Genomic DNA, 21,669 nt, shown 5'->3' with positions numbered 1-21,669 from the left:
TGGCATGAGTGATTTTTCTAAGCTTGCTAGCTTTTTATATCCCATTGTCATAATATCCTTTAAATATTTCAGGATCCCTAATAAAGTGCCGCTGGAAGTTGGCAGCATCGTGGGGTACTGCTGCCTGGGCTCTTTTTGCGGTGATTTCCCCATTACACATAGCACTCCGTCAACACCTTTCCTCTCCCTTCCCTCCCCCTTTTTAATTAAACCAGGTTTTGTTTATTGGCCAGAAGGAAGGGAAGCCACAATTGTTTTAATTGCACGATAGACAAGAAGATGCTGCCTTAGGGAGTGCTTCCTGTTTTTTCCTCTCCCTTCCAGTATCTAATAAATCTGCGTGGTTTTAAACCCTTGTGCTTGCCAGATCTAGATAATTTCTTAATACTGTACATTGGCTCAGGATACAACAGAGCAAAAGAGATTTTTTCCCCCCCTTCTCTTGTATTTTAAGGCTTTTTTTTTGGTGGCTCCAGATATTAGCCTCTGATGTGTCTTCAAGTTCTCTGTTCAAGTCCTGACCAGCTGGGCTGGTGTCGTCAGTGAAGCTGCCTTCATGAGAGCAGCCCTCCCGAGCACGGAGAAGCATACAGACATCTGTGTGGCAGCTGACTGACCACTGCGTGCAGGTACTCGTGCTGCATCATACGTGGCTCTCAGATCCGGGCCAAGGAGATCCCAGGCTTTTCACCATGTAAATGAGCTACATATGGCTGCTGACAGATGGAAGCGTTTCAGACAGCATTCAGCGTTCAGCTCCGGCAGCATGCGCGAGCCAGGGATAGGCTGACTTCCATGTGTGCTTGGAGAGAGCTGCCTGAACTTAGGCTGCCGTCACGCTGATGCACCTGATGCTGACACTTCTGATGGCCAGGCAGACTCTGCGTTTTCGTGCCCGCTGTGTGGGGTATTGCTGCCTCTTCTCCTGTCACCCCCCAAACACTCCAACTCTGGCTCGTCAATGAGGAACCGGGGGGGAAAGCAAGCTCTTTCTCTCCCCAAACAAGTGACAGCACCTGTAAGCACAGAGGATTTTGCAGTTCTGCCGAGCCTGGCACTGGGGTTGTGGAGAATAACCGTTCGGCGAGGACAAGTGTGCGGATGAGATTCCTGTCTCCTGTGCAGTGCGGGGCAGGTCCGGGCAAAGTAGGGGATGTGGGGCAGCTGCAGTAGAAACGTGGAGGGGCGTCTGCAGGAGAAGCTGGGGGCAAACAGAGGCAGGAATTTTCCTTGTTAACAATGCGAGGGCAGATGGAAGGACACATCCAGCGGAAATGGTGGTAAAGGGGGACCTAGTCGTGCCCAAGATGACTGTAAGGAATTGCTCCACAAGAAGCGATCCCAGTGGAAATGTCACCCCTAGGAAGCTGCCAAGGTGAGTGTCTGTCCACGTGATGTGCTGTCAGCATAGCAGCGATTGATTTGGCCCAAGAGGCTGGTGTAACTTTCGTGCTTGACTTTTTTCCATTCATGAGTTTCTTTCATGTGTGTGACTGCATGTGCAGGCTGCTGCCGTTCTCAGCGCCCCCCTTTATCCCTTTCCCCTGTCCCTCTCTTGCTCCATCTGGGGCACCCCGCTGCCTTCTGGCAGGCTGGCTCATTGCTCCATTTATTGCCAAGGAACCTGCGTTGATCACTCAAGCAATTGTCAGTCACACAGGAGGAGAGTGTGATCCTGTTTCCAGTCAAACAATTGGGAAGGAACATGTGTTTCCCCTACGCACTTGGCCATTAAGATACCCCCACAGGGATGTCGCTCAAAAGGAAGGGGAAAAGCAACTGTAACCCGGTAACCATAAGAGCTGTGGGAGGAGAAGCCATCAATGACTATTATATTTTTTAATACATATAGAAAATTAAAGGGCAGAGTTTCCGGAGCAGCTTATTGTTCATCATAGAAGCCGGGGGCAATGATGACTTCAAGAGAGAGCCCAGCAACGGCTGTACTTGTCCCTACTCAAGGAAGTGAGAGCTAGGAGGAAGTTGGAGGTGAAGTGGCTGTGGCAGCATGATGCTTTTTTCTCTTGCAAAGACTGGGAGTGGATTATTTGACAAAGGGGCTGAGCGTTGGCAGCTCCTGTTGGCTTCAGAGGGAGCCAGAATGGCTCAGCACCTTGCAAAGTGGGGCAAACATGCATGGAGGGCTTCTGGTTGGCATGTAGGCACTTGCAAGATGTTGACCCCATAGGTGCAGTACCTGAGCCCTTTGCCCACACTGCAGGGAAGTATTGCAGGAACATCCTCATTTCATAGGTGGGAAAATTGAGGCACAAGGAGAAGCATCCTCAGTCATGAGTGACAAGCTCCTCTGCCTTCCATAGGCATCATGTTGCTGGGAGAGGTGATGATCAGCACGTTAGCCATGCACTATGGTTTCACAGAGTGCACAGGGGAATGAAGTTTAGAGAATTGCTCTTTCTGGGATGCTCAGGCCCAGGAGAGCTGAGCTGGAAGTAATGGCAGAGCACAGGGCCTCTTGCTCTGGTTAAACCATGATTTGTGCACTCAGATGCAGGTGGGTATTGGCTACCCACGCAGCACTGCACAGAAATGTAGTGGAGGAGCCATCTAAAAACATGGGCCACTTAGGCAGCTGCCTTCAAATTCAATCCTGGCTGGTCTTAGCAGGAGATGTCCTCTCTTCCGGTCACCCTGGGTGGAGCCCAACCCTTCAAGAAACCACTAACTCCTTTTTTCATCTTGTCAGGAGGACACAGCAGTGCCTTTATTGAACACCAGTAAGCAGGCAGCTTCACAAGATCCAGGCACTAGATCATTGTTATAGATTTAGAGGTGTTTCTCATGGGTGAGCCTGATTGTGAGGTGTGCTGCTCAACCTGCAGCATCTCTAGAGACGTTTCTTTACCAACCAAACTGCACTCTTGGGCTCTGACCAATCTGACACTTCTCACACCACTTCATGAGCTCTCAGCAACTCTACAAGTGCATTGGTTGGATGCTTTTCAGGCCGGATTCCTCCTTGGCTTAGCTCCATGAAAGTTCTCGGAGATGGGTGTGGGATGTGCTTGGCCCTCTGTGTGCATATTCAATCTCAGTTAGTTGTGCTGCCAGCCGCACCACTCTTGTGTATGCCCCGTGTTCAGACGCAGGCAGAGAAGAGCAGCCCATGCATGAGAAATCGTAGTGAAGGGAACCAAGGTTGATGCAGCTGTCAGGCTCTTTGCCAAACAGACTCCAAAAGGCCACCCTGTTTACAAATAAAAGAAAATCACTGTCTAGCTACGGATCTTCAGAAAGACAGATAAACAGATCTTTAGGAGCTCATTAGCTTTAATCCACTCATCCCTCTGCAGCCAAGGCTTGGAACAGCATTGCATCTCTAGTCTTTGTGTGTGGTGCTCGCTGCTACGGTGTCCGCAGACGTGGGGAGCAAAGGAGGCATTAGCTCAAAATTAAAGTCCTGTTAATACATTTTAACTTTTGTTTGGACTCCTATATGCTGTTGACTGTTTGAATTCTTCCTGCCACGATCTGGGATTTAGCTACAAATCAATTCAAGATTTTTTTTCATTGCTATTTGAACGCTAGGCAATGAACGTTGTTGTTTTAGGATTCCTTTTTTTAATTTTACACCTCTGATAATTGGGAACAGCTTGCTGAACATTTTTTGACATCTCCAAACTTTGGTGGCATGGTGATAAAAGCCTTACAGGGATGAATCTCACCGTTTTGCAGTGAAACTCGGCAGTTCTGGGTGTCCAAAGGATAAGAGCATTCTTTTAAACAGCAGCGTGCATGAAGTTTCATTGGACACTGTTTAACACAGATTTTTTCACTATGTAGGTGTGTGTGGTTTAGGCTATTTCTGCTGAACCTTCAACTAAAATCAGAAAAAAGGTATGTTATGTGCAGGAGAAATATTAACTGTCTGAATGTTTTTTAATGCAAGTGTTGAACCCAAGGCATTCGAAGTGCAACTGCTTATGAGAATAAACCCCGACAGAAATGCGTAGCATAATTCCATATGTCTGGAAGTAATAATGTCATGCCTTCATTTTCATCTCTATGTCTTAAGGTCTATGTAGGCCAACTGGAAATATTTACTTAGTTTAACAGCTTTGGGGCAGAAGGTCTTAGGCCAAGAGTGATTACTTAATTGGGGGAAAAATGAGTTTTTATAAAAACAAATTACCAGGATTTTTTCAAAGTAACCTAAGGCTTTGTGGCTAAAGACACATCATTATGCACAAACAGTACTGCTCTGTATTTTTTTTCCCCCAGCAAATTCAGAACGCTTTCAGCAAGCTCAGGTTGCAGTAGAAACTTGATTATCAGAGCCGAAAGCCTTGGTTAAGGACTGAGCTATCGCCCTATGTTTGACTGCAAGCAGGATATCGCAATGCCCCTCATTCCAGGTGAACCCTGGACAACCAGACTTTGGGGCTGTGCTGTATTTGTGTGTGCTAGATGCTACTGAAACCATGCCTTACCATTTTTTGCACTACCTCGGAGCTGCTTTAGGCATCAGCCCTGCACGTACAAGTAACTGTACGCTCAAAAGGACTCGTGATCAAATTCTCTGGCACTGCTTAGATGTATAATGTGCTCACTGCATTCATTGGGAATCGATTAGTGCAGTTCTCCTTCCCAGGTGCAGCATGGTACTCTGAAAGGTGGTACGCACTCCTGCAGCCTTAATACTTTCTCCACCCTCTAGGAAAGGGAATAGTATATTATTATTCTTCTAAACAGGGCTGAGTGTCATTCAATGCTGGACTCGCTGAGACCGGCATGATCCTGCAGATGGAGCGGTAATCTTCCATGTAGAAAGAGATGCTGTTCCTGCCGCCATGATTATGTATGAATTGCATAATCTGTATGAATAATATGAATGCCATTATTATGTCTGACTAGCCTAGAGATATTTCCCCATTGCAGCTAGTCCAGGAGTAAAACTCTGGCCCCACTGGAGTCCATGGGAGTTTTGCCATATTAGTCTCAGTGGGGTCCTGCAGTTAGTAATCATAATAGGATGTGACCCTCTTAAAGCACCTTCCAGGAACGCCTGAAGCAGAAAAGATTGTTGTCATGACATTATTATTTAGGTCTCTTCTTGCATTGTAGGTTAAAGAGCCCCAGCCAGCTTCTTTCCCCACCCCCAGCACAAATCCAGAGGGACTTCCTGAGCTGTGTGGAATTTGGCTTGATTCCACTTCAGCTCAGCAGTCCAGGCCAAGTTTTGGATCATTTCATACCCCTGTGCAGCCCCACTGGAGCCCAGCAACTGCTCTGTAGAGCAGGGTGATGTAGAATTTGGCTGTGTTGTGCCTGTGGCAGCTGAAAGGAGTCTTGCAGCCCTTCCCGACAGGGTATAGAAGTAAGGGATGGGACATAGCAGCAAAGAAATCGGTGAGATTCGGGTCCAAAGTGCTGAGGAACAAGCTCTGTTAACTTCTTAGGCCGTGTTCAGCAGAAATGTGGTCTGTTACTTGCTTCTTCACAGACTTAGGGACTGCAGCGCATGAGGGTTTGTATAGTATAGTCTCCCGGTGAGTCGTCCTTAAGAGGAATCTGAGTTAGTTAAGGTGTAAAAGGCTGCGACTGGCTTTAAGACTTCCTTCTGCAGCCTGGTGGCCAGCCCATTGGGAAACTGGATGTTGTGTTGTCAATGAAACATCAAGCTGCTTGAAGCTCTGCTGCTGTCTTTTTATGTGTCCTCTGTGGAGAGGGTTTGATCTGAAGACCACGGTGGTTTTTCTGTTGACTTCAGGGAGGTCTGGGTCAGGCTCTCATGAGCCTAATGAACAAGTAGGGTGCCTTGAGTCTTCTGGCACTTCTGAGCTCCAGTACTGTGTTGGATGAGAGGGGAAGAAAGATCTTGCAAAGGCATTGCCTCTTCGTCTTCACCTCTCACGGGTCCCTGGTTCTTCTTGCTGTTCAGAAAGTGCCTGAGATATTTGAGCTAGTGACAGAGAGGGACTTCCTCAAGCTGGCTGCTCTAGAGAAATGGGTGAGGTGGCTTGGGGTGCAGGTGGAGGTTCAAAGCGGATGCACAAAGCCGGATAACACCTATGTGCATGGTGCACATCTCTCACGGATCATTGACAAAACTGGTCCCAGTGGCTGCCTGCCTCAAACACCCCCCACAGTAGTTTCTGCAAACCAAACCCTGGTTGCAGTGCTCTGCTCTTACCTGCGTACAAGGCAGAGCAGGGCAGGGCCCCTCTCTTTAGCCCACAGGTGTGCTTTAAGAAAAAAAAAATGTGTGGGCCTTTTGTGCTTCCTACTTTTCATCCTTTGGGGAGGGGGTGGAAGGGCTCAGCCCCGGCCTCTGTAAGCCGGGGGAGGGCTGGAGCATTGGAGATGCTTCCTGCCAAGCCCATGGGTGTGCAGGTGGCTGCATATCCTCCCCCAGCATGTGCCTGCCCCCTTGCCCTTCCTGCCCCCACCCCGTCCCAGTGGCTTCCAGGGGTAGGCATTGGGAGTCAAGGGGGGGCGAGGCATCCTGCCATTTGGCAGCTGGTTGACTCATCCATGCGGGGCTCTTCCAGGGGTTTGGTGCCAGCATGGGCAGAGGGGGGTCCTCCCTCCTCATCAGCCCCTTTCAGAGGGGCAGGAGCCCCCTGGCGCTGTGGCTGAGGCTCTTTCCCTCTCCAAACCCCCACCCCTCCCCGCGGGCAGTGCCAGGCAGGGCTGGGCAGCATCTGCAGCGCTGGCTCCGGGGGCAGGAGAATGTATTGGGCCGGGGCAGGGCGGGCTGGACGGGGTCCCCGGGAAGGGGCGGGCGTGGGCTCCAGCCTGGCTCCGAGCATCCACCGGGCTCCTCGGGGCTCCCTCCCTGCCTTCCTCCCCTGCAGGCTCTCGTCGCCCGGCGGCTGCGGCGGCGACAGCAGCAAGAGCGGGGTCGTCCTGGACATCGCGGCGCTGAGGATGAACGAGCTGGAGTCCGAGGTGCTGCCCCTGCCGCCCCGCTACCGCTTCCGAGACCTGCTGCTGGGGGACCAGAGCTTCCAGAACGACGACAGGTAGGGGCCGGGTGCGGGGGGTGCACTGCAGGGGTGCGGCTCAAGGGATGCAGGTGGCAGGGGGTGCAGCGCAGGGGGGCACTGCAGGCTGGGGCCGGGCGGCCACGGGAGCTGTCCGTGGTGCTGAAGGCAGTGCTGCCGGGGTGCAGCTGGGAGGCCCCGCCGAGCTCGGGGAAATGGCTCGGAGGGTCCTGCTGGGAGCCGGCGGCCATGGACCACACGGGGTGTTGGGAGAGGGGCTTCCTCGAGGGCACCAGTTAAAGCAAAGACCAGTAAGGAGTTGCTCTCCACGCAGCAAATTTCGATTTACAAATCGAGAAGATGCGATGCCTCGGGGGGGGAGGGGGCCCACGGCCCTGTGAATTGTTCCTTACCGAAACAAGCAGTAGCGCAGGCCCTGGTCCAGTGGCTCTTCCACTTCTGAAGCCTCCTGGGCCCCTGAGCATGCCTCTGCAGCGTCCTCCACAGGGAACCTGCTAGGTTGGCTTGTAACAGAGTTAACTTCTCTATCTTTGAAAAACTGAGCCTTAAAAAAAGTGACTTCCCCACAGCCTGTGATCTTTGTGGCAAACCTGTGGCTGAAATGTAGTTGTGGTTTGGAGACCGTGAGCCAAAGGTTTGTATGCCTGTATGGGAATATTTTGGCATGTGCGTGTTAGACAACTCACCAGATTTGTTAACCAATGAAACATTTTCTAACAGCTAAGGAAGAAGAATGGGTCATTTTCAAGCAGGAATAAGTGAATCACAATATTTCAAAAGCCAAATCCCTTAAAAGGCACTTCTGCCCAGTGGTGTAGGTTTATACTACAAACTGTATACTGTTTATTCAAGTGACTTAGTTCACTGAAAATGGGAAGTTGATCAGAGACAGCTTGACATGATATAAAGCATCTAGATCATGATGATGGTTTTCTGAGCGTGAAAATTGCAGTTCTGAAGATTTACAACTTTAAGGCATTTCAGACACTTCATGTTTTGAGTGATTCATTTTGTGTCTATTTTATTTTCTCACTTAGCATTGACCATGTAATCTTTGTTTAGTCTGGATACAAATGTCAGCAATTTGAAAGTTATTTTGAACATTCATGTGAAGTCCATAACTTGAGAGCGATGTTCCTGTAGTATATTGGCAAACCCACTACTTTGTTTCTTAAGATGTCTCTACACTATTTGCTGTTGGTGCTACTATGTCTAGTTGTTTGGCTTTTCCCCGTGTTTTAGAAATCCTGAAAACATTGTACCGTATCTGGAAATGTTTAACTTCATCGCTAAGGCCTGGTTCTGCAATTTGTGCATGTATCAATAATCAATATATACACACACGTCCTGTTCAGGTACAGCTAGTGCTGTTATTGACTTCGCTGAGAGCAGAGGTAGGCCTCACTGAGTGCATGTTATCCTCATGCACTTATTACAGCTCCAGGGGCTGGTGATACTGGTATTTTAGAGAACAATCAAGCTTGCCAGAAGAAACCTGAATTAGCTGCCTGTAAAGCACGTTGGTGTTCAGCTGATTTAGATACCAGAGCAACATAGAAAAACATTTTGGCTTTGCAATACTTACTCATAAATACTAAGCAGTTCAAATGCAGGCTTTGAAGTCCTTTGTTATAACTTTGACAGGCATGCCATGTTTTACAGCTGATGAAAATTCCCCTATGTGAGCAGCAGAACTGTGAGCAATTTAAAAAAAATAAGTGGTGAGCATGCAGACCACATTCCTGGTCCTAGAGATGCAGCATGAACAGCAAACATTCAGCGGAAATAAATATCCGATTTCTTTATAAAAGCACTGTCGAAAGATTAGCATCCTAAGTATCTGCCTTTTGAAAGCTCCCCTAGAGTGTTAATGTTTTGATAAGATGATGAACTCCAAGGGAGAAGCAGAAACTTGAAAGGATTGTGAATATTCTGCCTCATAAAGGAATCCAGGGCTTAGCTTTCTGTGGAATTCGAATATTTTCTCTTGGAGAATCATGAATAGCTTCTCGCCGTACAGGATGTTGGCCCAGCGTCAACACTGGGTTTTGGTAACCAGAAATGGGATAGTGGCAGTGACTGAGGAGTCAAGAGAGGTGGTGTTGGAGCCAGGGGCTACACGTGAAGACCCAGAGGTCATCAGAGATTGCACCTAAAAATGCTACGGAAACTTCAGCATGATTTGACTGTGGTGATAGCAAAGATTGGCTAGTTTCTAATAAAATCATCTGCTGGATTGGAAGCAGTCAGGTTTACACCTATTTTTTTGTTACGATACCTTAGATGACACTGTGAGGGCCTCCCCCAATCAGCTTCACTTCAGTACCAGACAAGTTGCTTGAAAGAATAATTAAAATGGAATTTTAAAACTGGCTCGTTAGAGGAAGGGGTTACATCAGCCCAGGGGTGAGGAAGACAATTGGCTTGGCAGAAAAGATAAAGACGAGTGCTCTAGGGTATGCTTCATTCAGGGCAACAGAACTGAAACCAAGACAAGGAGGTGCTGGTTCACACAGCTGCTGTGGAACTTGCTGCCACAAGGCACCAGTAAAGGATCCCAGTTCCAGGGCTAGGTGCTTACAGTGGGAAGGACATGCACAGCAGTGCAAGATGGGGTTCACTTTGAATCTGTTAGATGGGATGCACAGCTATGCAAAATGGGATTACCGTTGAATCTCTTTAGCCCGAGAGTGATTACTTAATTGGGGTGGGCAGGAAATGAGGTTTTAACTTTTTAAGGCGTATACACTTCCTTCTTCAGTGCAGAAGCCGACCACTAACAGGGACTGGGAAGTCATCTTGCGTTTGGACAGACTGCTCTGTCAAGGCCCCTTCATTGACTGAACAGATTTTGGATCAAGCCTTACTTATCTTCTGTCCCCTAAAGGCGTTCCTTGTCCCGAAGGTTTTGATGTTGGCTTCTTACAGAGAGAGGACACTGGAGTCTATGGACCTTGGGTCTGGTCTGGTATGAAAGTTCCTCTGGTTCAACTCTCACTGGCATATGCTTAGAGACTCAGAGCAATCTGAATATGACAGGGGTCTGCTGTAACACAAATGTTGTTGAGCCAATTACAAAATGGCAAAGCCTGGAAGGAGCTGAGAAGGAACGGAAGGGCAGGCTCCATTGCTGATGTGTTCCTGCCCTTTCATTTACTTGGCAATGGGCTTAATTTGGACTCCTCTTTATATGGGATTCTCTGCGAGATGCTATTGCAAGCATGTGTATGTAGGAGCAGGGCCAGGAGGGAAGGGAAGGATGAAGGGACTGAATGCAACAACCCAGTGTTGATATAAGATGGGGGTTTATTCGTGATAGCATCTGGTTCTCAACTGCAAGTGGGATTGACTGATTAGAGGCAGCTGAGAAAGCACATCTGCTGAAGACAGGGCTGTGCACAAGCTGTATCATCCCTCTGTACCTTTGCCGTCTCGATCATGCCAGATTTCGGTTGTCACATTTCCCTCTCTGGGCAGTGCTGGGATAACTTGGGGAATGGGAGAAAACCAACCCGCCTGGAAAGCAGGTTCATTAGGCACCACGTTCTCTGCCTACAGTGCAATTGCCTGCATGCTTTCCAGGCTAGCAATGCTGAAGCCACAGGCCCCATTTTACAGTAGCAAGGGGCAGTGTATGTCATGGTGATTAAGTACATTTTTTTTTAGTATGATTATCAACACAGAAGCATTCGGGCTTACGAAGGGTTTTGTCACAGTATTTGGTGCGAAAGAATTGCTGCAGCCTCTTTTATAAAGCTTTCAACATTTTCTCTTTTAAATCTTCTGGTGTTTTATAACCAAGAAATAGTTCTCAGGGGAATTTAACAAATGGCAAGTTCTTTTCAGCTGCTCCTTCCATGGTAAATGGCTCTTTGAAGCATTCCCCTCCTCGTTGCCTGGCACTATCAATATTCCAGCTTTTAAATTTGTCACTAAGAAGTGCATCTAAATTGCTGGATGGATTAGGGGCTCCTGTATTTGGCACTTGGGCACCCTGTCATTGAGAGATCAGCTTTCGACACTTTTAACCTTTGCAGCTTTTAAAGTTCCACTTTAACATACAGAAGGAAATGATTTCTTCACTGGATGCATCACTTAACGTAAAGTAATCCAACATCGCTCCTTTTCCGTCTGTTAATTTCTCATATTGCCCACTCATTTTCTCTGTCCTTGATTGGTGTTAGGCATAATGACAAATTTGTATCATTTTATTTAGAGTGCATGATTGCTCCAAGTCCTAAGGCTAATGATAACATTGCAGTGGCCTGTGCTTATGGATCTTAATTGTAACATTACTTCGTTTGCACTGCCTTTTAGTTTCTGAAAAAGATCCTTTTCATACTAAAGAAGCAGGATCGTCTTATGGTTATGAGGCTGTTCTAGGACTCGGGAGACAGGTCCCACTCCCAAGTCTGCCACAGGCTTCATTTGTCCAGTTGTTTTACTTCTCTGTGCCTCAGTTTCCTGCTTGCAAAATGGGGGTAAAAGCACTTCCTTTACCCACCTATTGTCTGTCTGTCCCTGTAGGGGGTAAATTCTTCAAGGGATGACGTGTCTCTACAACATTCATAGATACTAGGGGCTGGAAAGGACCTCACAAAATCATCGGGTCCAGTCTTCTGCACCAGGCAGGAAAGACAACTGGGGTTTGAGGAGCACCTAGCACAACAGAGCCTCTGTCTCATTTGTGGCTTCGAAGTGCTGCTCGAATACAAATAGTAAATGAAAATAATGAAAATCTCACAAGACAGCCAAACAGCTCCTTGCTGGACTCTGAGTTAAATTAGTTCTGCTTGTTTGGTTTTTTTTCCATCTGGCAAGGCAAAATTAGAACATTTGATTAATTAAACAAGATGATTTTCCTGAGCCATCAAGTGGCTACAAAAGATGCAATCAGAAAACAATCTAGCAACATGCAGAACTGAAAATGAAAGAAGTCTGAGTAATAATAAGTATCCCCCTGATATTTCTAGTTCAACTGTATCACTTCAGTTGAACTAGAAAGATCAGGGAGATTCTTATTACTGGTATTTGCGAAGGCCTGTGGAAACTGCAGATCCCTGTAATCACCAAGCTGGTAGAGCTGATCGGAAAGTAGCTTCAGCTTCGCATGCATTGGAAGAGAAATAAGGCAACTCATGATAATGTAATGTGAAGGCTTTACGGAGGTGCACTTGGTTGACTATATTATGTTTTCTTAACGTGGTTAAAGCATAGCTTTTTCCACAGACACTTGAATGCAGTTGCAAGGCAGAGGGGAGTGAAGCATTCAGGAAACATCTAAAAATCACTATCCGTGACACAACCCATGCCCATGAATTTGTTTCTCCCTGCACCAAGTATGCTCCCACTTGTATTGCAAGAGGCAGGGCTGGGGGTCTGCATGGAGAATATCAACCTAGCACACCAGGCACTGGAACGAACGCGGAAGACCACACATTTATGCCTAGAGTTGAGAGGCCTGGTACATACCATGCTCTTAGCAGAGCCAAAAGGTGATGGATGCATTTGAAAAATGTTAGGCAAGGTTCTTTGAGTAGAAGCAATCTCTTTTATTAGACCAACTTCTTTGAAAAATGTTGGTTCTTTTCTCCTGAAGGCCAGCGCCATGGGTTTGGGGTAAGTCACTACACCTTGCGCCTGCTTCTTTTCCCTTCCTGCCTGGCCTCTGCCTCCTGTCACTGTCAACTCTTTGGGGCCAGGATTTTCTCTGCGTTTCCACAGTGCCTAGCACAAGAGAGTTTCTTTCTGCGGGTGCTGCTGGAATATAAATTGTATGTAATAAGGAATAGCTTAGCCTGGGGCTAGTGAAGGCCAATACTGTGGCCTAAAGATGGTTGTATTTCTCTGTCTCCTAGTGGCAGGTGGAGGTGGTAAACGCTGTAATGTAGTCTTCTCTCCTTTCCATAGTAGAGAATTGCAGCAAATAAGGATAGAACTGAAAGACCCAGGCGCCCATTCATTTCTGCCTCAATACGATTGCCGTGCTTGGGCCTTTCTCTTCCCCTTTCGAGATGCTTTTCTCAGGCAAGGTCAGCCTCCTAGCATTATCCAGGCTGCCTTCCACACTGCCCTCCCTCTTGTAATATTTATCATTGCTTGTTCTTCATGCTGTCTCTAGCCACCAAGTTACTGTGTGCCGTTCAGATACAAGCTTCCTATTGCAGAGCTCACATTATGATCCAGACACCTTTCAGTCACGTAACAAACTTTGATGCCAAGGCTGCCACCTTTCACCAGAACCACTTTGCCAGTGTTTGGAAAGTAAATTGCCATGCCTCATTTAACACCCCAGTCTTGCACCCCACATCATTACTTGTTGTCCCGGGGGGATGCATGGGAGTGACAAGTGATAATTGCATTGTTATTGTGAGTAAATACAAAGCCATTACTGAATAAAATGGGCTATAGGTTATTCTTCCTAATGGAGCCATGAGTCATTTCAAGATATCATACAGGGCATGGAATATATGACTGTCATTGCAGTGTACACGCTGTAGACACCCACGTGCTATCTGGGGCTAAAATTGCTCAATAAAACACTGTAATTCTCTCCAAAGTAGGTGTATGTAGCAGTTAGGGACAGCTTCATTAAAAACTATTTTTTTTTTGTTCGGTCTGTAGACTTTTAATGTATAAATGGCATTCTTAATTGCTATTTACTTTTTGAATTGTTATGAAAGGTTCTGGCGGTAATGACTGTCTTGGTGTGTTAATTGAAAATGCCACTTCAAAAACAATTTAATTGATATTTTTGACATATGTATCAAATGTCCTGGATTTCTCTTAGAACAGAAACCCACCTAGGAATATGAGTTAAATTGATGAAGGTAATAGGTTAAGAATAGAAATGCTCCTTTGCTTATGATTATATATATGTGTGTGTGTGTGTATATGTATAGATCTGTATGTATGCTAACAAGCAAAAAGCATGCCTGTTCTTCACCTATATGCATATACATTTTATTCGTAACCTATATACACAAGAGTGTGTGTGTGTGAGTATTTGCACACAAGAGCTATTATTCTTTCCATGAATATTGTTCTCAGTTTTATTACTAGCAAGGGCCTTTACTGAGGATAAGTGGTACAATGTAGTGGAATAATTCTGGGGGAGTGAGTGGAAAATGTCCTTTGAGAGAGACAGTATATACAGCAAGTACTTTGATGAAAAGGAAGAAGATTATTGATTTTGTGTTGTTTAGCATGACCTAACAAAGTTGGCTCAGATGGCCAGTGTATTTTCTTGGTATATTTACCTTTATTTTTATAGTTTGCAATATTTTAAAAAATGAACATCTAACATTATGGTTAACTGAGGGCATGTCTCAGAATGAGCTTGATGCAGAATATAGGGGAGCGCTGGCTGGCAGGGTGGATCCTCAGCTGGATGAAATGGGAGCATCTCTGTGAAAGGCGCATGCCAGCTGAGAGTCTGGCCAACAATTCTTGTCATTTGAAAAGGGAGAGAAAGAGAAAGCAGCTGGGGAAATAAAGTATTAAAGATGAAAAATGGGCACTAGGTATATATGAAGCGAGATACGGAGGTATTCGACTAAGGTCAGATGAGAGCCTCATGAAATAGCTTTGCTGTAGTATGCCATTTCTAAATTATTATTATATGTCTCACTTCACCTAAGGCTACCAAGTTGCACAAGCAAAATTAAGAACTTTATTGGCTTGAAGTTACTTAAGTTACAAAGAATATTTCAGTTGGAAAGCGACTGTAGTTAAGTCTCCTCCAGCTGTCTCTGTGCACGTAGAAGCGGGGAATGCAAACTGACAAAGAAACGCTGGAGAAAGATGCTGTGTTCCCCAAGGGTGAGCATTGCACAGTGTTTAAAGAATGTCAGTCTCTCTTGAATATTCTAGGCATGGGGTGCCAGTCCATTGAGAGTAACCAGTGAATGGTTTTAGCTGGGCATATTCCTGGTATAGATGGTATCCCTGGTATGCCAGGGCTTGTCAGAATGGGTGCAGTCAGCCTGACAGCTGTTTAACTCAGTTACAAAGAATGGGGGCTAGAGGCACACTTCATTTTTGAGACCCGAAGCTCAGTACATAGATCATAGACTCATAGACAAGGAGGGTGGGAAGGGAGCTCAGGAGGTTACATCTAGTCCAACCCCCTGCTCCAAGCAGGACCAGCCCCAACTCCATCATCCCAGCCAGGGCTTTGTCTAGCTGAGTCTTATAAACCTCCAAGGAGGGAGATTTCACAGCCTCTCTGTGGTCTGCTTTACTATTTTCCTAGTGAGCAAAGTTCTTCCTAATATCTAGATGAGCCAAAGCAACGAAGCTGGCATGGTTGCACATAAAGTCCTTGCTTGGCTCTACCAAATTAGTGTAGGAAGTTCTTATGCCATAACAGGATCTTTGCCACAAGGCAGTATCCACACTGTCAAGGAGGGACACAGGCTTTTGCTGTTTTGGCTGCATCTGTTGGGTCCATTGGAGCCGGTGGTAGTTTCACATCCCTGCTGCCACCTTCATCCCTGGAGAAGGACAGCCGGACTCCCTTCCTGCCCACCTGCTCAGGGGGAATCCCAGTGTAGTCCTGTGGGGAGGGATGTGTCCGGGTGGGCAATATTCTCCCTTACTCCTCTGTGCAGCCATGTAATGAGGACAGTCACACTGTAAATAAACTGATTGCATCTCCCTTGTGCATCCCATGGGCTTCCTTTTTCAGAAAAGCAGGCAGCTGTTATACCTGGTCCCCACGTGTGGATCTGTAGAGGGGGTAGGGGGGAAGATAATTTGATTTAAAGCTGCTTCGTCGAATTAATATTCCATTAATCTAAAACCATTTTCTGCTCTGCTGAGCAGGGGAAAAGGAAACTTTTTCTGCACCGAAAACTGGCAGCTGCTACCGATCCCCATTTCCAAGCTGCCTTTGCTTTTTCTTCAGTGACACCAAGTTGGATCCCTATCAAAGGGGTGCCTGTCAATTTGCATTAAAAATGCCTCACTATTCCAGGGCAACTCTGCGGCCTGATTTCTATACTGGCTTGTAATGTATTTAAATGTGACTTGTAGCTGGTACAGCCGATGATGTGGTAGCTTGGAGGTGCTGGAGGTGATTGTAACTTTCCACTTTGGTTGGCAGGGTTTGAATACACTTTTGGAGGACACTTAACGATAAGTAAAGACAAAGCACTTAACTTCTAGAAAGATTTGTAGGAGCGCCTGTAAATTAATCTTAGTGATACACTTGTGTTTTGGGTCTGTCTGTCTCTCCATTTTACAGTGATAATGCAGCCAGGCTGACAGAACCTGTCAAACTCCATAGTTCCTGGCTTTTAGTCCTGGGTATGGTCTCTCCTAGGTCTCTGGTGCTTTGTCTTGGTCTAGAGCGCCCTGTAATAGATGCCAATTTACAAGAGTTTTCCTTCTAATGAATTTCTTATGTGGTTAAAATCCTCAGCCACTGGCTTTGCTTTATCTTAACACTTGCTGAGGTACCTGGAAACATGGCCACTGCACACTGCGCAGGTTGCCTTACAGTGAACCCGAAACACAATGATATCTTATTTGTCCAGGGAGTCCTTACGCTTGTTGTCATGTATTGGCACGATCCCTGGACCCAATCCTGCTCAGTTTTCCAGCTGTAGGAAAACTCCCACAGCTGGAAACATCATGCCAAAACCTGTTATGAAAAGTAGCGGAGAGCTTGCTTAACTTGTAATAAAGCAAATAGGACTTGACTGTGGGTTTGCTTTTGCAAAGATGCGTGCTCTGTGTAGGCACAAGAGATTGTGGACAGGACCTTGAAATCAACATCAAATTATGCTTTGGGCTAACAGCTGGATTTCAGTAATCTTAAGGAACCAGTACAAATGGGTACCTATGCACTGAATTTGGTTTTAGTTGGCGCAGGAAGCAGTGGAAGTGATGGTAAAAAGACAGGAAAAAACCAAGCTGAGGACCAGATTATCATTTGCACAAATCAAGGATTTCTGCTGTTAGACATATCTATATATAGATACTGAGATATCGATCTATCTATATATCGAGATATTGATTCATCTATATAGATATAGAGTGTGTGTGTAAATGCTGCCTTTTATATACATATTTGATCACAACATTCAGTGTCAATTAATTTCCAAATATAATGTTGTTATAGAGATTAATGTCAGATGTTATTGTTCTTTTCAGATATTCCTGTGCTCTTCTTACTTCTCTTACAAAGTGCCCCAAAGTAACAATTGCACTATGGTTTTGTGTAAAGCTCAGCATAATAGATTGGAACTGAACATGACATGACACATGTCGAGCGAATCCTTTCTTTCCTTAGGAGCGTTCGTTGTCATTTTATCAGTGCCTTCCGAACATGGCCTGTTTTAACCTGGCATGATGATCTAACTCAAATGCCCCTAGAGAATGGAGTCCTTTCGTTATCTGCAGAGGAGGTGCAGCAAAGCAGGCAACAGTCTCAGCTTCCTCCTACCTTGGCCTGCTAACCTGATTCCACACACCTGAAAAAAAGAGAGGAGAATTCCTCACCCTGGGGGCTGAGGCTGCCAGCCAGGTTGCAGTAGTTGGGGGGCAGTTTGGCTGATAGAGTTGCCTCCCTCTTGAATCTGGGGCCGGCTCATTTCCTGTGAGCCGCCCGTGACCATTGAATGGTGTGGACACCAGCGGGTTTTATCTCAGTGAGAAAGGGTGCCCCTCTTGTAAGGGGATCAATAGCCTTTGGACAAGTTCCAGCGCTCCGGAGTCTTCTAGGATAAATCTGCATTTCAAACCAGAAGTGTGACCCAGTTCAGCAGGGAGCTGGCCACATATTGACCGATACCTGCGGAAAATCTCAAGCTCTGTCACCCCCTGAAATGTGTAGCTTGTCCTTCAGTGGGCGCATCTACATGTGCGGATTTACTGCACAGTAACCGAAACTACTGTGCAGTACGGGTGTGTGTCTACATGTGCACGCCTGTATGGTGCAGCAGATAGGGCAACTGATGCCAACTTGAACGTAAATTTGATAATGGTATCATGCAGGTATCAATTTTACATCCGATTAGTTACTGCACAGTAACGCACATATAGATGCCTTACTGGGCAGTAACACTGTGTGTGTGTGGACTGACTTGGGACTAATTTTAGTCCCAAGTCAGTCTACACACAGCATTAATGCGCTTTAATGCCTGTACGTGTAGACGCCGGCCTATTCCCACTTACTGCACAGTAAATTTAAGCCGGCATAAATGCATGTGTAGACGCACCCAGTCTGTGCAAAATGAGCTGGTCTCAGCCCAGGTTGGAGTAAGAGTTCTGTCTCAGGTCTGAATTCGTGCTAATTCTTCTAAGTTATGTACATAGTTTCTACTGGCTATAGTCAAAAGCACCTCAGGATTTTGAAATACCACCCATATTAGTTTGGGTTATACCTGCAGAGCTGGGGTACCAAGTGTCTTATCCAGGAGCACAGTAGGATCAAGAAGACACTGGACCTGGTATTTGCAGGTGCAAAGTCTGGTGCATAGCTACTGAACCATCCTTGCAGTCCTGCATCATAAACTGGCTTTTCACCTGCAGAAGTGATTCCTCAAGTCTAGGTGGAACCACGTAGACAGGACAATGTGAAGGAAGCTTGCAGTGCTCTTGCAAAACCTTCAGGGCTTGTTCATGGTAGCCCAGGATTAAAGCCCTTGGGAGGCTGGAAAAGGCAGATGGAAGCACTCTGTATGAGCAGATTGGGACTGGAAACCTTTCAAATCCAAAGCTCTGGTACTTGGAGGATGGTGTCTTAACCTTTTAAAGTAGGCCAGCTGTCATGCCAGGTCAAGCAATGCCCCTGTACAAGGTATGTGAGAGAGCTGTCCAGCATTTCAAAGAATTATTTTCTGCTCTAACTGCTAAGTCCCTACATGTATTTGCAGTCTAATAGAGGGGAGAAGTGGTGTTATCAATGCAGAGAGAAATGAATCCCAAGAACTGGGGTTTAATTGCTCCTGCCTCTTCCTGAAAAATGGAGGGGAGCTCCCAAAAGGGGTGATTTTTGGGGAAGGGGACCCGGAGTCCATCAAGTTGGCTTTCAGGAGTTGTTGCAAAGTGGAAATACCATGGCTTCAGAGTTTTGGAGTAAAATCCCAGGGTCTTGCAGCGAAAGACAATTCCCTGCGGGCTTCACGAGACCAGAATTTCACCCTAATCTGTTAAAGTGTCTTTCATTCAAGTTAGTGACCTTATGAACTTTGGTTCATCACCTTTTTGTTTTTCGACATTGGTGGTCAGACTGTCCAACCGGCTGTAGTGTAAGAACTGGGCTCTAGATGCACCCATGGTTTTTATGAATGGAGAAGTACTCCATTTATAGATGAGACGCTTGTCAGCACTTTTTTTGAAGGGAGGCGAGGGCTGGAAGGACGAGGGTGAAAGCAAAAGGCTAAGCTGGTGCCTGTGGTTGTGGTGCATGTGTGCCTGGGTGGTTCATTTAAATAATATGCAGAATGAAAATGCCGTGAGTTAAATGAGCAAGGTAAAAGATTTGCTGCCAGGGTGGAATAATAAGGGCGGTGGAAGGTGAGCAGATGTCAGAGGCAAAGGCCCAAGGAGAGGTTTAGACTGGCAATGAGGCAGACAGGTGGAGAAGCAAGGCTCACGGCAGCGATGGTGAGACTGCGAGTACAAAGAGGCTCGTTGGGGGAGAGTCAAGGGGGAAGCATTTTGCCATTTGTTCCTTCAGCCCCTGGGGCTGGAGGGGGAAGACTTTTCCCTGTCGTGGCACCTGGCTCTTCCCTGTGCTCCAGTTGCAGTGTTTCCTCTTGGGTTTGCTATGGGGCTGCATCATTATAACACTGTCCTCTGTTTGGCAGATTGTTTCCTATCCTTTACTTATTGCTAGGGCACAGTTTTTAAGTCCTGCACCATGTGCTTCTGTGGTAGCAAGAAGGGACTCCATTTTTCCAAATCTAAAGTGGCTTTTTATTAAGATAACTATTTACAGTGACGCTGCCAGTGCAGCTGGCATTCTCACTTCCATGGGGCTGCTTTCCAGCTCTGCTCTCCTGCCCACTGTACACCTCCTGAGCTCTCTGCAGGTGGCTACAACTTTCCTTCTAATGAACTGATCCTTGCTGGACCTATTGTGCAGGTATTTGCTGGGGCCAGAGGCTACTCATGCAGAGTCATCTTGATGACCTTATGCTCTAGATCTGAATTTATTTTGCAAAACCCACAGAGGCACTGCAGTCTGTTGGAGGCAGGAGACCTGGTTTCATCACTGCCCGGTCGCGTCCCTCCCCTCTTCATGTTTTCCCTGTTTTTGTCACTTCTTCACACAGAGCATAAATTCATCACTGCAGAGACTGTCTCTGGGTCTGTGTCTGTCCAGTGCCTAGCAGAATGGGTGCTGTCTGTGGCAGAAGCCCATTGACTCCAGCATACGATAAATACTAAGCATCTGTTCCTCCGCAATTTGCAACTTGGTCTTTTTCAGCATTTCTGAAACCTGCGCTGGGTTCCCTGCTGCAGTCTTTATTTCAGCTACTTTCTGTGGCCTTACGCTGGGATGAAATGGGAGAAACTCCATTGCTTTTCAGGGAGCTAAGCCAGTGCAGAACTGCAGTAAAGCCATGTTGAATTTCTCTCTTCTCCGTTTCCTTCTGTGGGGGGTTTACATCCCACTCTTGGGGTCCTGTTATCAGAGCAGCCAACGTAATCATGAGCACCGTTCTTGCCCTCCACCCATCTGGTTCTGCTGTGCTTTCCAAAACATGCCTGAGGAGCTTTCCACCTAAAGGCCCCCCTCTCCTCCCTTTGAATAGCTCCCAAATATGTTTTACAGCTCTCAGGAATGAATAGAGAAAAACACAGCTGTTTGCTGTAGCCAAAACGAATGCCTTTCTCTGCAGCGATGCCCCTGTTCTCTGCTGGCTCGGAGGGTGGGCCATTTCAAAATCCCATCCCAATCGCATTTGCTTTGTGCATCAGCCCGCTCTCTAAAAACATTTGCTCATTTGCCTTTGTGCCATTCACTGCTCTGATTCTTTTCCCGTCTCCCAGCCATATCCCAGTGTTGCTGTTCGAGCCATGGAGCTGCAGTTTGACGGTTAGGTCTCCAGGTGCTAGATCCTCCCTCACCTACAAGCGTGCTGCTTCTCTGCTCCGGTGGCACCCGTCCCACACATAAGTGCTTGTCTCTGTGTCTTGTTACTCAGTTTACTTAACGATATTTCAGGTCAACTGCTTTAGCGGTGTCCCTTTGTTACAAAGGATTTCCCGTCCTATTCTTTCACATGGTAGTGATGCCCTCTAGAGCTCGAGGCGAGCCTGGCATAAGCTGTCCGATTAAGCTCCCTGAACATGTAGCAAAAGGATAATTTTCTTATTCAAGTCCCTGATTCATTCTCCTCTAAAAACATCTTTTCTTTTTGCTGTTAGCTTTACATAATTCCAGCCGGATGCTCCTGCGCTGACATGTGAGGTGTTGGGTAGAGCCAGCAGTTTTAGTTGTGCAGTGGAGAGGACCAGGAGAGATGATATTGGCTCCTCTTTCAGCAGAGCAGCAAGCCTCTGTGCTTCCCCAGGAATGATCATATTATTTAGCAGTGTAGAGAGAGCTGAACTGGACCCCTGTCCTCATGCAGAGGGGTCCTTTGCTCAGCTGAGTTGCATACATTTCAGTGAGAGTAGACTATAGCCAGTGGGATAACTTGGTGCTTGTAGGTGTATCCGGAAATGATTTTCCCTCATAGAG

The 21,669-nt window shown here is 46.6% G+C and overlaps 1 protein-coding gene across 1 annotated transcript in view; it reads left to right on the top strand.

Moving 5' to 3' along the window:
• The window catches only part of KCNT1 (potassium sodium-activated channel subfamily T member 1), a 171,953-nt gene that overhangs the window by 11,690 nt on the left and 138,594 nt on the right, over positions 1-21,669 (top strand). The window contains exon 2 of the mRNA XM_019541124.1: positions 6,819-6,986. Within this exon, the coding sequence (XP_019396669.1) occupies positions 6,819-6,986 (168 nt within the window). The remainder of the gene's footprint in view (positions 1-6,818; positions 6,987-21,669) is intronic.

The sequence above is a fragment of the Crocodylus porosus genome, unplaced genomic scaffold, assembly GCF_001723895.1.
Source record: "Crocodylus porosus isolate Cpor-Errol unplaced genomic scaffold, CroPor_comp1, whole genome shotgun sequence".
NCBI classification, from domain to species: domain Eukaryota; kingdom Metazoa; phylum Chordata; order Crocodylia; family Crocodylidae; genus Crocodylus; species Crocodylus porosus.
This window is presented reverse-complemented; position numbering and strand designations above follow the sequence as displayed.